Raw genomic sequence first — 18,173 nt, forward strand, 5'->3', positions numbered from 1 at the left:
GACCCAGAACCCGAGCACTGTATGGCCAGCACCCTCTAGGATCCTTGTAGGTCACCTAGCGCTTCACTCATAGGACACTTCTTTAGTCCCTCATCCACCGTACCGGAAGCTCACCATTTAAATTGAACCGAGGCTGGTCAAGACTTCGGCCGAGACCTTGCTACGTGAGACGTCCTCCATTAACTCTCCGTCAGCGTTGCAACTTTATCAGTTAGGTCTCCACGACCTCATTCACAAGACGGTCAGCATTCTTGACATAAAACACTCATTTAAAAACAGGTCATAAATACAGTTTCTATAACGAACTCTCGTCTTTCCACATTGTTCCACATCAATCCACATTATTTAATCCACATCCATTTCATATGTATTCCCATTCTCATCCAATCACATCATTTTCATCTCATCACGTCTTTCCTCATTTATCCTCATCAGATCGCATCCACTCGCATCACGTCTTTCCTCATTTATCCTCATCAGATCTCATCCACTTGCATCTACCCATATCCACATCTCATCTCATCACATCACATTGATTCACATCACAGGGCTCCTGATTAGTTGAGATCTCCACCTTTTTTGGTATGAAATCTCCATTTTGTAAAAATTTTTCATACTTAATAGAAGTCTCCTTTTTGAAAAAAATGAGATCAATTCTGTTATGGTACGATAGATGAAGTAAATCCTCGATAAAAATTGTTCTATGGAAAAGAATCAACGGGGGCTGTGCCTCTCAATGAGGAAAAAAGTACTCCACATCCTTTCTTCACATACACCCACATCCATTCTTTCACATACATATCCACATCCATTCTTCACATACACATTCACATCCATTCTTTCACATACACATCCATTCTTTCACATACACATCCACATCCATTCTTCACATACACATTCACATCTATTCTTTCACGTACACATCCACATGCATTCTTTCACATACACATCCACATCCATTTTCATCACATATCATCCATTCACATCCCATATCATTCATTTACATCTCGATTCCCATGATATCACATCTCATCCATTCATTCACATAAAGGTAAAGAGAAACTGGTTGAGCCCCTTGGTATGCATGATATTTCTATAGGGCATTCTCTTGTTGATGGAGAGTCTACTGGCTCGAAGATGAGCTGTGAGACCCCTCTGCCCCCTCCAACATTCTGGCGTAAGACAGTCCGTTAAGAAAACAGGGTTTCTATGCAAGTTTTTAGTTTGATTTTCTTTTGAATACAAGGAGTATTTCTTGAATCAGTATCCCCAAAACTTCTTGATCGAAATTCTGAATTTCATACCACAATTCCTCAAATTTTATAACCTTGATCCACAGATCACTTTGAAGGGTCTCAAACTTAGTTTCAGATTTGGTGGGAGTTTTGAGTGTATTTTTCTAAACTGGTCACTCCTTCTTTCCTCGAAATTGACGAAAGAGTTTGGTCTTGGTCATAATTTGATTCAAGGTTCGAGTCGGGTAAGATTTTTTCCTAACAACTATCTTTCTCGACGAAAAGGTTTGATAATTCAGTTACTATTTTACTAAATTTCTTTCTTTGAATATTTACTTAACTGATTTCTAAATTAGTTACGAATTCCAATGAGGAACAAATTAATCATTTATCTGAATATTTCGATCTCGATAGATTTTCTGGATTTTCTTTTTATAATCCATCTGAATATAAAACGATAGAAATTTATCTGAATATAATCCATCTGAATATAAAACGATAGAAATTTATCTCTTAGAGTATTTAATTATTCATTTATCAAATACTCATAGAATTTAAAAATTCTTTATGCATCTATTTATGCATAAAAATCAACTTCAATGGGAATAACACTTTTATAAATAAAATCCTTTTATGCATCTATTTATGCATAAAATCAAATTTAATAGGAAAAATACTTTTAAAATAAAAAGAATTTCTTTATGCATCTATTTATGCATAAAATTAATTTTAAGAATAACGCTTTTATAATAAAAAATTTTCTTTATGCATCTTTCTATGCATAAAAATCAAATTTTATAAGAATAACACTTTTATAATAAACAAATTTCCTTTATACATCTTTCTATGCATAAAAATCAAATTCAATAAAATCAGTGATATCCATGCATATTCATAGGTGAATATGTACATGGAGTAATTTGAATTTTTCTTTTAGATGAAAAAATGATGGGAATTACTCTTTTGGAATAACATAAAATAAACTTTCTTTTTCACAAAATTCAAGAAAATTCTGCCATAACATCCTTTGTATGGGTGACCATTTTGTCATTTTTATCTTTCTACAATTAACTTAATTAACCCAATTTAGAATTATAGAACTCTAATCTATACAATTTTCTAAATTCAAGAGAGTAAACAATAAGAAGAGTTTAATTAATTACTTAGTTAATCTTTCTAGGATTAAGAAAGGCTGGAATGTAAAGAAGAGAAGGGGGTAGCCTTTTCATCAAAGGCATAGCGTTTGAATTTAATTCAATCATTTGTAATTTATAAAAATCAAGAAAATTATAGATTTTTCATTAATATTTGTAAACAAAGTAAGAAAATTAGCTTACATGGAGCTTGTAAGCTCTCCTTTGGCTTGAGGGATTGAGGGTTCTACTATTGTTTGAAGCAACAGTGGCCCACCAATTCACTTTGGAGAGGATTAGGCGAAAAACAATTGAAATATTAAAAAATTCAATGTAGATGGCTCAAGACAGGAGTAGAGTAACAGCGCATAAACACCATTAAGCTTTTACAAAGGGGAAGGCTTCAATTTATAGGAAAAAGTGAGCCTCTAACCAAGCAAACTGATTCTAGAATTTTTCAAGATCAGTTTGTTCAATTTTGACCATTTTTGGATCAATTCAGCTTACTTTTTGGATCTAGTTTTGAAATAGAAGAGAGGAGAGATGAAAATATCTCATTTTATTGATTAAAAATTGGGGGTAATGATCAGAAAAAGGCACCTAATTCATGAGGGGAGATCCCCATACTGAGGTGTCAAAATTTAGTTTTTTAATTCTTTTCTTTGGTCCTTAGTCCACTCTTCATCTTATGTGAGCATTTAGTCATTTTTGGGAGGGTTTTCTTTTATTCTTCAATTTATCTCCTCCCTACACTTGGATTGATCCTATTGGCCCCATAGGAAACTTAATTGGACCATTATCCAAAAATTTCTGAAAATGTGGACCCTTAGGCTAAGGTGCTTTATATCTATTTTCAATTAATTCCAATTAGACATTGGAAAGTTCTTTTTGAATTTCTGTTTCAGGGGAAACCATTTTAGACACTAGGAGGATTTTTATATCCAAAAATATCCCAATTTTGAATTACCTCCCTCTAGACATTTTCTCTCCACAGACCAAAACAGGGTAAAATAAGATCTTTCTTTTATTTCAGAGAGAGGAATATTTATAAGATCAGAGGGAAGGTTCTTACACATATACACCTCAAAAACTGGAGGGAGAAATCTTACATCCTACCCCACTTAAAAAATGCGAGATGTCCTCATCTCGCAAACTAGAGGACAACTCTTTCCCTTAAGATTTGACTGATTCTGGGGTTTCTTATAGTCTGGTCAACCCAACAGAATCCTCGGATAAAGATCCCTTATATAGAACTCATCATAAGATAACAATTCATTCAGATCGTGTCATTCATATCTTTAACACAATAATGGTCCATTAGACCAAAATTTCCATCTGAACAGTCCTCCTTGGGAATTTCGATTATACAGATTTTTAATTTGTCATCCCTTAGCTTGATCCACTAGATCAAGTGTTAACAGTAGCAATCTGTCAACACAATTCACTAATCTCATAGTGATTTGCTGAAGTCATTATCGTCATTCCAATTACGAACATCATCACAGGAACTCATCCCATTCTTCCTCATTATGGTTTTGCTTAGCTTATCGCTTTTCAACCAAAATTCAGGAATCATCATTTTTTCAATCAGAATCCAAATCAACTCATCAGTTCTCAACGAGAATTTTAAAATGATATTAACTACATTTGAATTCGTCATCTGGATAACATTTTTGCTTCTAATTTCAAGGTCTTAGATTTACTCGTATATACTGCCAGTAAAGAGCTGCAGTTATACCCTCGGTATATATGGGTGGTCACGATCCTTAGAATTTTAATGTAAATACCATCATGTCTAGGCCTCAAGCAAGTCAGGGATTCCATGTAAATGCGAAACTTCCATCTGAAGACCCAATTACTAATTTATGAATTTCAGTCTGAATATCAATGTGTATGAATTTAATCACACATTTCTGACTTTTTAATGTTACTTCATAAATTTTTGACATTTTTGGCTTCTCCATTGATCCACTTTAGCCAATTCGCTCTGATACCAGTTGAAAGATACCTGTCCCCACCAATTCAGGGGTGCTAGCAGCGGAAGTAGCACTTCTTGCACGGGGCAGGGTCCCTCACTCGGGGCCTCGCCCACGTATATCAGGACAAGAGAATAATCCCAACCGAACCCGAAAAAACTTCCCTCGCCTGAAAAGCACGGGCGATTCCTCCAAGATATTTTTACTCTAACATAGTCAAGAGCCTTAACTAAGTGAACTGATCTCACCAAACCCATAAGTCCCATAGTCAGATCAAGGAAAAGACTTGCACTTGGATCATAGAGACCAACACTTTTTTTCTCATTGAGAGGCGCAGCCCTTGATTCTTTTCCATAGAACAATTTTTATCTGGGATTTACCTCATCTATCGTACCATAACAGAATTGATCTCATTTTTAGGATCCATTAGTCCAGCCTAACCCCATCCAGTCCCGTGGGTTAGCCAACCGCCCAACCACTGTAGTGATGGGATCCATTAAAGAATTTGGTTAGGTTTTGTCCCGGGTACTAGGGAAAAGAGTTCCCATGCCCCCTAGCCGAATATTCATACAAACTTAAAACTAGTCACACCACTTACACACCCAATATGAAAAGAGTTCCCATGCCTCCTAGCCGAACAAACTTAAATCTAGTCATACCACTTACACACCCAATATGAAATTGCCTTTTTCACAGATTCAATTGTCTTTAAAACAATCTTTTGATGAAACTATAGTATCAGTGATCATAATCCTCCAAAATAATTTCTAATTTTTCCTTCATCGGTGTACCTATGGCATCATTAGCAACCAAAACGCTCACCACCTGTCCACTGAGGGGCCTTTTTGATAGTTCCTAGCTCATAGTACCTACTAGCAATATATTCACTTATAAAAATCAAAATGGAATCTCCATTGAAGATCAGCAAGATCAACCAACAGATCCATATAAAAGAGCCATGGACTCATTTGTTGAGGACCAGCAAGGTCAACCAACCAGATCCATGCTCGAATTCAAAAAACAACTCTTACTCCTTGATCTAAATATCTTTCCCGATGCACGTGTGGGTATCTTCGGTTTGATGCACTGGGTCAAATGTTAACATAGTAGCAATCTATCTTCAGAACAATCCACTAATCTCATAGTGATTTGCTGAAGTCATTATCGTCATTCCAGTTACAAACATCACCATAGGAACTCATCACATTCATCCTCATTATAGTTTTGCTCAGCTTATCACTTTTCAACCAAAATTCAAGAATCATCATTTTTTCAATCAAAATCCAAATCAGCTCATCAGTTCTAAACCAGAATTTTAAAATCATATCAACCACATTCGAATTCGTCATCTGGATAGCATTTTTGCTTATAATTTCAAGGTCTTAGATTTACTCGTATATACTGTCAGTAAAGAGCTGCAATTATACCCTCGGTATATACGGGTGGTCACGGTCCTTGGAATTTTACGGTAAATACCATCATGTCTAGGTCTCAAGCAAGTCAGGGATTCCATGCAATTGCGGTACTTCCATCTGAAGACCCAATTACTAATTTATGAATTTTAGTTTGAATGTCAATTTGTATGAATTTCATCACACATTTCTAACTTTTTACTATTACTTCATAAATTTTTGACATTTTTGGCTTCTCCGTTGATTTACTTTAGCCAATTCACTCTGATACCAGCTGAAAGATCCCTCTCCCTACCGCGCAACGAATTCTGGGGTGCTAGCAGCAAAAGTAGCACTTCTTGCGCAGGTCAAGGTCCCTCTCTCGGGGCCTCGCCCATGTATACCCGGATAAGAGACTAATCCCTCGGTTCTTCCAAAACGGAACCCGAAAAAACTTCCCTCACTTGGAAAGCACGGGCGATTCCTCCAGAATATTTTTACTCTAACATAGAGCCTTAACTAACTGAACTGATCTGACCAAACCCGTAAGTCCCATAGTGAGATCAAGGAAAAGACTTGCACTTGGATCATAGAGACCAAATGCATCTAGCCTCCAGATATTCCATGCTGAGATGCTAGCAATAATCTCCCAAGAACTGTCTAACCTCTATGGTGGAGGGACAAAGTGTGAAAGTGGCAAATCCTGAAGACAGCACTGCCGAGCAACTCCTTGCCTAACCATAATGGCCAAGCTCCTGTCAATCCCCTCAAATCTCAGCTGAGGCGGCCCAGACTGTGTCAACCAAATGGTGGAACCAAAAAGATAGCATCCCTCTTAATCCTACCAACAAAGAGGTGTGAAATCGCGACCAAACCCTCTGTGCTTCCCTGCATTCCCATAAACAATGGTAAACTGACTCTGAAACTCCTGCACATCTAGGGCATGTTGGGCAAGCACCAGTAATAACTGGCCTCCACTGATTGGTGGCCAGACCACCATGAAGAGAAACCCCAATAAAGGAGGAAATCTGTGGCTTCCTATAAGAATGCCACAATCTCCGCCAAAAAACTCTTTGAATGTCAGTCGAAATGCCGTAAGATTCCCAATGGGATCTAAGAGTAGGGACACTCTGAATGTGTCCCAAGATAAGATGTCTGGCATTCCACACCGTATAACTGAAAAAAGGCATGCTTTTCAAGGGGTTACAAGCATCCTTCCACACCCACTCACCGGGGTCCCAATGCAAATGTTTGATAGGGCAGCCACCATACAACCAAAGGCTAACACTCTCTGTGATCATCCCTGGGGGGGTCAACAAAGATGTGCTTCCCTAACCTACCAACAATTCTGACAGGACGAATCTGGGGGCCCTCAATAAGGTCTTGCACGTCACATCTCTCCAACTGCCATCCATCCTGTATAGAAAAAAAGACCGGTACATCATCCTCCCTAGGCAAGGGGAGACCCATAACCTGAAGAGGAACACCTGTCCCAGAAAAAACCCCAAACCAAGAATGATGACGGTCTTCCACCAAGAAAGATCCAGTAATCCAGTGGTTGGGAATGGCTGCATCAATTTGTGCAATCCTCCGACTAGAGCATGTCAAATGCTACGTGAGATCCAATCTCTGTACCTCAATGAGGCTCTGAAACCTCTTCCAAGCCAACAGTGTAGGGCAAAAGGTCTCCCAGCTAACCCAAAGAATATGCATAGCTCCCCCAAGAGGCCTACCATGCATAACTCCCCTAAGAGGCCTACCATGCACATCTAAGATCAAGTCATTCCACAGAGAATGCACTGTCGGTTAACTTCCTCCGCTGTGAACACGGGGGGATTTGTACCAAAAAACTCCTCAGGCAGTCCCAAGCCCGTAGGAGGGTCTAGGGGGGATGAAGGGGAGCGGTGAACTGCATCCGAAAAAATAAAGCGTGAGAGTCCAATCACCTCTGCGAACAGGGACACACTTCGTGATTTACTGCATGAGAAAGTCCTTCCACGGCTCGGTGCCTGGGAGAAAGCCCCTAACTAGTAACAACCAACTTACTAGCAAAGCCTTACATTGCACCTCAAGGTCAATGATATTCAATCCCCCTTCCTGCTTAGGCCTAATAATGGTTTCCCAAGAAACTCTAGCCCTGGTGTGTGTGCATTTCCATCAAGCCCCGACCAAAGAAAGTTCCGAATAAGGCGACGAAGCTGGCCAATGCAGCCCTTATGAAAAATCCAGCACGAAGTGATAAACCAAGTCGTGGCTAGCAAAACTTGGTTAACCACCAAAGCTCTAGAAGCCAAGTCAAGCTTCCTCCTACTCCAGTGATGAAGTTTGCTTTTAATGCTTAAGAGCATTGGAGCAAATTGTTGTGCAGGGGAGATGTCAACGCCCACCTGACAACCAAGGTATCTGGCAAAGCATCCTCTCTCAATCCAAGTAAAACCAATGTCTATACCCCAATCTGCAAGAGGAGAATCACTGATCCAAAAACCAACTGACTTATGCCAATTGATGGTAGCTCCTGTTGCCAAATAAAAGGCCTCCAAGGCTGTCCGGAAAGCACATAAACAAGCATGTGAAGCCTCAAGGAACAACGCCATATCATCTGCTAACTCAAAGTCCAAAAACTCTTCCTCTGTACATAAAGGTAGCCTGAGACCCACAACACGAGGGGCAGCCCGAAGAAACCTGCTCATAGCCTCAGCTACAATGAGGTACAGTAAAGGGGCGAAGGGGACAGCCCTGCCTCATTGAACGGGAAATCTGAAAATGCTCACTACGCCCCCCATAGGCTAAAACAGTGCTATGAGTCTCCCTATATAGGCAAGACACACCTCTGATCCAGTTTTGGGAAAACCCAAGATCCTTTTAGACCTCCTTGTGTTGGCATAATGCTTTTGTCAATCTTGAGCAGCTTTAATATCTTTTTGGGTAGCCTTGTCTACTCTTCCATCTCCTGGAGCATTTTTTTGGAGGCTTCGACTCTTAAGGTTGGATCATAGAAATTTCATAAGGAGAAATATGGACTCTCCATTTTGCCCTCTAAGGAGTGAATAAAAAAATATTAGCCTGACCAATGAGAGAGCTGGGATTCTAGATCCATGTAACATGGATCTTTTTGTCATATCTTTGCCCAAATCTCTTAAGACAATAAAATAATAGAGCCCATATCTTAAAAAAATAGAGAAATGTCAGATTTCATGTCTTAAACTATTCTTTCATGTCAGATGTACCTTGTGGTCTCAGCACATGGAAGTTTGAAAACCGAATTTTATTTTTTTCTATTTTTTATGTTTAACTTTTTACTTTCCCTCCTTTTTCATTTCACTACCTTTTCATTTTCTCCTTTTTTTTGGCGAAATTCAATTTCGTCATATCTTATGCAACTCTAGTTCTTTCTTTATGAAAATAAGAGAACTCAGCACGATGATATCATCAAGTGCATAATTACTGTGGTCAGATATTAAGATTGCACTTCTGTTGATTGTCGATGGTTTTTATTCATAAGTACTTCATTTTGCAAGACACTGATTGTTGATTTTATGTTTTTATGTTTATTGTTGTTTGTTTTTTATGACAAGTACTTCATTGCAAGACAAACTTTGTGCATTCGCTTTTCAAGTAGTATAGGAGGTGGCAACTTCTACGAGGGGAGTAGCTTAGCTTGGACTAAGACATGTGAGATGGCACGCATTCAGCACTCATTGATGTGGTTATTCTTTGGGAGGATCATTGATGTGGTTATTCTTTGGGAGGATCATGACCCTTTTAGCATTAATGTAGAGAGTCATTGGCTCCTTAGTTTCCTAAGGCAGGAAATCCAACTTATGTCCAATAGTCCTCCTTGTTATTTTTAGAAGGAGAAAGAGTTCTTCTATGAGTGCAGCCCAAGCGTAGCTTTCGGTCACTTGGGAAATATAAGAAGCTCAGTCCAAGATAGTGTGGACCTATACAGTCATCAAATGTCTGGGAAAAAGTGCCTATAAGCTGTAGCTCCTAGCCCATTTTAAGCTCCACAATGTATTCCATGTAAGTTTGTTAAAGCCTTATGTACATAGTATCGATCATATTCTTGATGATGAGAAAGTTGTAATCCCAACTCAAGAAGTCCTTGAGTTGCAGCCTAGTAGGATCATAGATTCTCGAGAAAGGCAACTCCATATAATAGAACTCTTATAGAACATCTAGTATAATGGAAAGATTATCCTGAAGAGTATGCAACTTGGGAAGATGAAGCTACACTCTTAAATTAATACCCCGAATTCATGTGGAGATGAGGACATCTTGATTTCTTTAAGGGGGCAAGGATGTAACATGCCCATCTTTAATATTTGATAGATGAATTTATGGTCTTTTATGATGTAAAAATCATCAATTTTAATAATATACCTATTTCTACTTGGAATCTTAAAATTCGGAGTCTAAATTTTGAATCTGCATGTGATTTTATCCTAATATAGGATTTTACAGTACTCAAAACGGACACCGAAAATAAGCCTCTACGTAGATTTTTAGATATTTTTAGTTAAAGTATGGTAAATTTTTGACCTTAATAAATGCAAGTCCGGGTGCCCAACTAACAAACGGATTGCACCCCTACAACCAAGGAGATACCCTAGACATTTTTGTCGAAAAAAAAATCGCCAACCACCCACGGGCACACTGGCACGCATATCGAGACTGATGCCCCAAAATTAGGGGTCCCTACCCCAAAAAGATGCCATTCACATACCCGGGCACCCATACAACAACTGCGTAAGGACCAAAGGCCGACTGCCCTAGCGTATGGTCCCCACTGGGCCATCACGTGGACACCCATGGGGCCACTGACCTGGATGGTACATGTGTACCTCATCTTTTGCTCGCTAGGCACCATCCCTTTCCCCACACTCATGCAACCACAAACCGGTGTACTTTCATCATGCACCATCATTTGCACCCCACTTTGCCCTCCCTTTCCTTGCCCCCCGTACCCGTACCAACCCCTATATAAACCCCCCAGCATCCCCATGGCCGACACCTCAACACCCTGTGTTTCCTGTACCTGACATTCTGTGTAGAGACTGTACCCAATAGTCCATACCCGATACTCTTTGCGGGATTGTACCCGATAACCCTCTACATCCCCTCTCAGAGCAGGCCCTTTTTAGCCCATCTCCAAGTAAGCTCTGCAGACTTTTTTTCATCATCTCACCCTTGTGTGTTGAGTAGAGGGTATCCCTAGCTGCCCCCCTCCCCTCACATGTGTGAATAGACTTAAGGAGAACTCCCTTCTCTCCCTATAGGTGCAACCTTTTGTACCAAATTCTAGTTTAAGGACACCTTCTCCCCCCATTTTGCGATGACGTTAGTAAGGGCTCTTTGGCTCTTAGAGGTGGTTCCCGCCTAAGAGTTTTATGCTCATAAAGTGAGCAAATGAACTCTGATTCGTGATCCAGCTGAAGCATTGAGTTCGCTCTGTGACACGTGGGCTACGAGAAGGCGAATAGAATGGCTCCTCCACGAAGATGCCAAAATACCGTCTCGAGAAGCGTGCATAATGACCCTAGAGGGAATACTTCAGATGCGGTCCCAACTCTCTCCTTGGGAGTCCCACAAGGAACTAATGGTTAGCAGGTTAGCTTAATAATCATGTCTTTTGATTGACTTTTAATGTTAACATTAATTAAGAAAGAAGTTGCTACTTTTCTTTGCTTTAAAAATACCAAAATTCTTATGAAATCAATGCTTTCTTGAGAAAATGGTGTTGTTATCTTGATTAAGTTAAAAGTACAGGGACATCTTCTCCTTGCCTTAATACTGACCCCATTTTCGTGCTGTGTAGCTGGGCACGGCAGCATTAGTGAGGCTCGAAGTCGGCCCAAGGTATCCCTCCTACCATTGGGAAGATGAGACTTGCTAGCTTAGTTGAGTATTGTGGATGCTGCCTAGTTCTATGGGCCTAGGCTAGTGCGGTGAATAAGCCCATCCTAGCGTATAGACATCCCTTTGAGGAGCGGGAGGATCAAGCGATGGAGTCTAAGAGGACGATAGGCTAGTTTGAATCCTCGCCAGCTGCCGATGACGAGGTGTATGGTCCCATAGGGATTGCCTAGTCTATAGAGACTGGAAGGCCGAATTCTAGATCATTGGAAGAATAAAGTAAAGGAATACGAGAGCTTGGATTTGGCTATGGATAGTTTTAAACATTGTATTTATTTTTTTAAATCCCTTATTTTCTAGCTTTGTTGTATCAATGTTAAAGGCTATTTAAATTAACACTATGAAGGTCATTAATTAAGTAACTTGTTTATTTATGTCGAACAGTTTGGTAGGATTAATTAGAAAACAAAATTGATGCATGAGTTGGGTGGAAAGTGGGAGTATTAAGATCAATCACTCTATGGGTGATTTGATTTTAAGAGTCATTTAGAAGACCATGCTCTCCCTGTGGGATAGAACTAGGTCTTACCTATTAATCAAATCCTTGTATCTTTACATGGTCAAGGTGTCGACGAGTAGGAAATTTTTCTCGAGTTAGACTTAGTAGACTATCTTATGGTTCCCCTATTTAGGAAGAGGGGGACCTTACAAAGTATTTGGTATTATATGCAACTCTTTAGTTTTTAGTCATTTGATATTTTTCACCATGTAGCTACTTTAAAATATCAAAGCCATGTGAAACTATACATGCATACTTTTGTGTTTGTGCATGTGTGTATGTGTGTGTGTGTGTGTGTGTGTGTACACGTGCGCCTGCTTTTAGAAATGTGTTTTGTGCATCTCATGAATTCCATCTAAGTGGGCTCTTGAACACAAAAATATTTTGAAGATTCTGTTTTTATATCAGGTTAATCCATAGCAACGTATATCCTAGTACTAATGCTTTAAGGAAAAAATCATGGATATTAATATAAGCACTAACCACCATCATGAAAATACAAGAAAAAGGTTTTTTAATCAAAATGTTTGATTGCACAATGCTATTGCAAATCAAAAGTCCTATTGAGAATGTTTATCCTTGAAGATTCCCTCTAAAATATCATGGTAAATGGACCATTGAAGAGTTGTGATATACCCTTTTTTGGATGGTTTCATATTTCACACGATTTTTAAGTAAAATACTTCTTTAAAAATGTGTATAAATATGTCGGGGGATTCATTTAAAAATATGTAAGTCCACAAAGTGCAATCATTAGGAAGGTTTTTTCAACCCAAGATTTTGAAAAAAATATACAAAAATCTACTTACATAAGGCGATTAGGAAAAAAGTATCATTTTACTGAGTCAAAATTTACCAAAAAATATATTTTTTAAATAAAATATGTAAGTCTACTACGTGCGATCATTAAGAAGGGTTTTTTAACCCAATATTTTTTAAAAAAAAGTTAGTAAGGGTTTTTTAACCCAAGATTTTTTTTTTAAAGTACAAAATCTACTTACATAAGGAGGCTTTAAATAGTAAAGAAAAAAGAGTCATTTTACTAAGTCAAAAATTCACCAAAAGGGGTGAAGGCTATAGTAGGTCCATCAAATTCTGTGCATAGTATGTATGTATGTATGTCCATCAAATTCTGTGCATAGTATGTATGTCCATCAAATTCTGTGCATAGTAAGGTGAAACTGTGCGGCGTGCCCACGAAACCACTGGTAGTTGACCCTTCTTCTTTTTTGTGTGCATTTTGATGAAGCCTGCTGGCGGCATGCGCGCCCATCTAATCCTTCAATCAATTCTCCTCCGTAGATTCAATTCTCTTTCTTCAAGGTCTCCTGATCGTCCGGTGCATGAGGAGAATCCACTCTTGTGTGATAACTGCCTGCTAAGTGCTCCTGATTTGCGCATGCAGATGTGCAATCAACAAGCACTAATTAATCCTCCTAGATCAAGCCTTTCTTTGTGGAAGCAAAATTGCCAACAAACCTTTGATCCACTGCCGCTGATAGCCTTTCGGTCTCCACGAGCTGATGTCCTCTCTCTCTATCTCTACACTTGGATAATGAGGTAGTGGGTTTACTGCGCTTTTCAGAGAAAGTAGAGCCTAGAGCTGCAGCAGTTGAATTTCTCCGGTTGCTACAGGAGTGAGGGCTACTGTTGACATTGATAAAGCTAGCCAAGCTCACATACTCTGTGCTGGATTGTGTGGATAATTTGGGAAGATTAGCAGGCTTAGTGGAAGAGGAAGATGGCGATAGTGGTGAGCTAGAAGGCTTAGCGGAAGAGGAAGATGGTGATAATGATGATTTAGCCATGGATTCAGTGATATGCAGTACTGCGGGATAGCTAGGGCTAACCACACACTCATAGTGCCATGTGTGGTCGAGGAGATCATCGACAGAGAGAAGCATAAGAGGCTGATCAAAGGGTGCGGCAGCTTGGCTGGCAGAAGTGCGAACTGAGAGGCGAGTCTGGTTATGCATGGCTCGGAAGAGGCTAGTAGAGGAGGATCTGAGAGACGGCACAAAGCAAAGGGTAGGAGGAATGCTCTCGGAATCAATCACAAGCACCTTTGAAAGACTAAGATGGGTGCTAGGAGAGCTTGCTTATTATCTTGCCAACGTTAACCGTCCCCCTTAAAATTTCCACACCACTATTGAAACGTGGAAAAAGAAAAAGGGATCTTTTTATTATTTTTTTAAAGAAAGAAAGGTGGAAAAAGAAAAAGAGTAAAGTTCCAATAGAGATTCCAACCTCTTGTAAAAGTTCCAATAGAGATTCCAACCTCTTGTAAAACATCAATCAGTTGTGTATGGCCCATTCAGTGACAAGCATCAAAAGTTTAACCCATTCACAGCTCATCCCCACCTGATGGAATTTTTCCATTGGTGGTATTGTGAACCCCATCTACGATCACACTAACCATTGTAATATCTTAAAATTCATGTGTGCACAATGTCTGCAATTCCTTGTGGCTTATAGGAGTTTCCATGAACATCATGGAAACAACATAATATGTGTCTCATGTTTGCTTACATGCAAACGCACTTATTGTTGATCACTGTGTAGCAACAATGATTAGTTATCTAGAATCGATTGGTCCAATTGCCACGTATACAACTACCTCAAAAAATATATGACAATTTCTTTGGCCATCTCACATTGAGGAGTCCAACTGCCTCATATATAACAACAACAAAATATATCCACTTCATGTCATGTATATGCATGATGGAAGACACACACATGCATTGGTTTTGAAATTTTCACCTTGCATACGCTTACATGTAGATTATGGGAGGGAGGTGGAGGCTAGATTCTAGGGACTAGATTTAGGAGAAAATTAAGCATAATTAGGTGGATGATTATCACTAAGATATAGAAGTAATAACTTGGTATCAAGCCTTAAAGGATGCCCAATCTAATGCAAAATGTATGCTTTTGATTCATACCCTATCAGTGTGTTAATCTTGCACTAATCTTCATTAGTATCTAGATTATGTCAAAACCATGCTTCTAGTTGTTTTTGATCCACCTTGAACTTTGAATTCCATAAAATTTAATTAGAATTGACATCCCACGCTTTGAAATTTAACTAGAATTGACATCCCACGCTTTGAAATTTAACTAGAATTGACATCCTATGCCTTGTCCTCTGTTTACAAGCCATCACCTTAAATAGCTTTTAACACTCCAACAACCACCCCCTCAAACCATTATGGAGATCCAAACCTCGCCAAGGATGGTGTGTGTGCTTGATGTCATGTGCATGTCCATCTATGCATGAGAACCATTTATCAAAGTCTATATATTTATTTTTGATAGTTTTAATGTTTTTCTTTGTGTTTGCGGCTATGTCCATTGCATGTGAGGAGCTCTCACATCCTCATGTTGAAGTGGCAACAACCATCTAATAACTTTGTGAATGAGAAGCCTTCATCATGTTTAAAAATGTTTGATTTCTCCTTAATAACCTTAGTTCATGTCATGTAACATTTGCATTCACTTGACTAGATCAACCTAAGAACACGTATACAAAAGTGTGCCATACTTTTTCTTATATGCACTCCTCATCTTTAAGATATATGAGATAAGTATGGAAATCAAAACCATGTCAAGTTTATATATTCAAAGATTCATGCATGGCTATTATCATACCGACCTCTTACTACTACAACTTTAGACATTACTAGTACTCCCCTAGTACTACAACTTTAGGAATTACTAGGATATGTTCCTTGCATTCCACGTTTTGGCTAACATTTAATATTGCATTGTAAAATTCCACATTTTGTCGAAACTCATATGACCAAGGTAAAGCTTTAAAAAAAATTATGTATCAATTAAAAATATGAACATCCAAATATTTTGTACTATCTAAAACTCTGGTTTTTAGTCATTTGATATTTTTCACCATGTAGTTGCTTTAAAATGTTGAAGCCATGTGCAACTACATGTGCATGCTTTTGTGTTTGGGCATGTGTGTGCGCACATGCATGCATTTGCATGTACATGGACATGTGCATATGAACTTTTGCTTTTAGAAATGTATTTTGTGCATCTCATGAATTCCATCTAAGTGGGCTCTAGATCACAAAAACATTTTGAAGATTTTGTTTTTATGTTAGGTTAATCGATAACAACTAGTATTAATGCTTTCCATACTCAAATTTAAGGAAAAAATCATGGATGTTAATACAAGCACTAGTCACCACCACGAAAGACCAAGAACAAGTTTTTTTAATCAAAATGTTTGATTGCCCAATGCTATTGCGAATCAAATGTCCTATTACAAATGTTTAAATGAATATTCCCTCTAAAATATCATAAAAAAGGGAGCATTGAAGAGTTGTGATATGCCCTTTTTGGATGGTTTCAAATTTCACACGATTTCTGAGTAAAGTACTTCTTTAAAAAAGTTAATAAAAATGAATATTTTTGTGTAATTTACATGTTTTTTTACCATTTCAATAATTTATAATCCTTAACCACTCCCTAAGCTTAAAATACATTCACCACACACAAACAAAGTGCATTTTCTATGTGTGTGTGTGGATGATGGCACCGAAATCACATCCCTATTTGTGCTTGAGAAGCATTTAAAATAGACCAATATGGTAGAACCTACTTACCTTGATCTAGAGTTCCCCCATAAAGACCACCTAGCAACCTACCTTGGTTGACACCAAGGCTAGCCACAATGTGTTGTCTTGGGAGATGTGGACCTCATTAAGCCACCCCACCCCCCCCTCACACCATCCGTCACACAACAATCATTACCGTGGTAAACAATTTCATATCCATGATTACCACGTTTCTTTAAAGCTATATTTTAAACTAAACTTGTAGCTTGTAAGTTTTATGTGAAAGAGAGTCTCATCCGGTGGATTGATTATGTTATCAATTAGTGGAAAAGAAATGAAACACTTGAGCTTCCCCACAATATGGTTATCGTACCCTTGGTGGTGTGTTGGAAATCAATGTGCTAGAGGGTGCAACATTTGTGTAGCAAAGGGTGGAGTATGTACCTTAGTCATTTGTGTACTATTGGCGGTGTGTTGGAAATCAATGTGCTAGAGGGTGCAACATTTGTGTAGCAAAGGGGCGAGTATGTACCTTAGTCATTTTATATAGTTAGGTTCCAAAGGTCTAAAGGCCATGTAAATGTAGCCAGTGGAGTAATAGAAGGATCTAAAATTCACCAAATCTAGGCACCTACTAAACAAGTGGAAAAGTGGGGTGAATAAAGTCTCCAAATCGGCACATTTATGAGAGGGATGTGGAAGCTAGGTTCTAGAGAATTGGATTTAGGAGAACATTAAGCATGATTAGGTGGATGATTATCATTAATACTTGGAGCTAATGACTTTGTATCAAGCCTATAAAAATATTCCCAAACTAATGAAAAATGTGTGCTTCATACCCTCATTGTGTCATTTTGTTAATCTTTCACTGAACTTTATTAGTATCTAAATTATGTCAAAACCATGCCTTTAGTTGTGTTGATCCTCCACCTTAAGCTTCAAAATCCATGAAATTTAACTTAATATTAGAGCCTCTCTACCTTGTAGCCTCTCCCTTGCCTTTTCATTAAGCCAAAATCCCATTGACATCAATTAGAACTAATTAACTCTAATTTTTTTCCCTCTTCTTCCCAATCTTACAAATCAACTCAAATCAAGAACTTGGAGTGATTATAATTTAAGAAAAGTCTTTAGGGAGCCTGGTAAGGTAGTAGAGGTTAGATTCATCAACTTCAACCTTTTCAAAGACTTTCAAATCAAGCACTAGTAGTAGTGGTGATTTCTACTACTACACAGAGTAAAATTGATCAAGTCCTACGTTTTGTGTTGTAATTAAGCATATGGGCTTCTAATTAAGGTCATAGAGATTGTGTAAATCAAGTTTGAAGACCTAACATATCATCAAGTATTTTGGTTGCAAAATTAAATCAATATGTGGACTATGAACAAAAGATTGCCTCTATCTCAATAGAGAGATTAATGCTAATCATGTAGTCTTTTGGGACC

The 18,173-nt window shown here is 38.5% G+C and overlaps 1 protein-coding gene across 1 annotated transcript; it reads right to left on the bottom strand.

Moving 5' to 3' along the window:
• Nucleotides 1–13,339: 13,339 nt before the first annotated feature.
• LOC147614898 (uncharacterized) lies at nt 13,340–14,199 on the bottom strand. The gene is made up of 2 exons (XM_086780223.1): nt 13,630–14,199; nt 13,340–13,538 (listed from the first exon to the last, which is right to left on the bottom strand). The coding sequence occupies exons 1-2, from the start codon at nt 14,124–14,126 to the stop codon at nt 13,529–13,531; spliced, it is 507 nt and encodes a 168-aa protein (XP_086636349.1). The 5' UTR covers nt 14,127–14,199; the 3' UTR covers nt 13,340–13,528.
• Between the last annotated feature and the right edge of the window lie 3,974 nt (nt 14,200–18,173).

This window comes from Cibotium barometz, chromosome 41 (genome assembly GCF_041138505.1).
Source record: "Cibotium barometz isolate CiBa-2024 chromosome 41, ASM4113850v1, whole genome shotgun sequence".
NCBI lineage: Eukaryota > Viridiplantae > Streptophyta > Polypodiopsida > Cyatheales > Cibotiaceae > Cibotium > Cibotium barometz.

Coding starts and splice junctions, on each gene's coding strand:
- LOC147614898 (XM_086780223.1), bottom strand. CDS start 14,126: ATGCATAACCAGACTCGCCTCTCAGTTCGCACTTCTGCCAGCCAAGCT.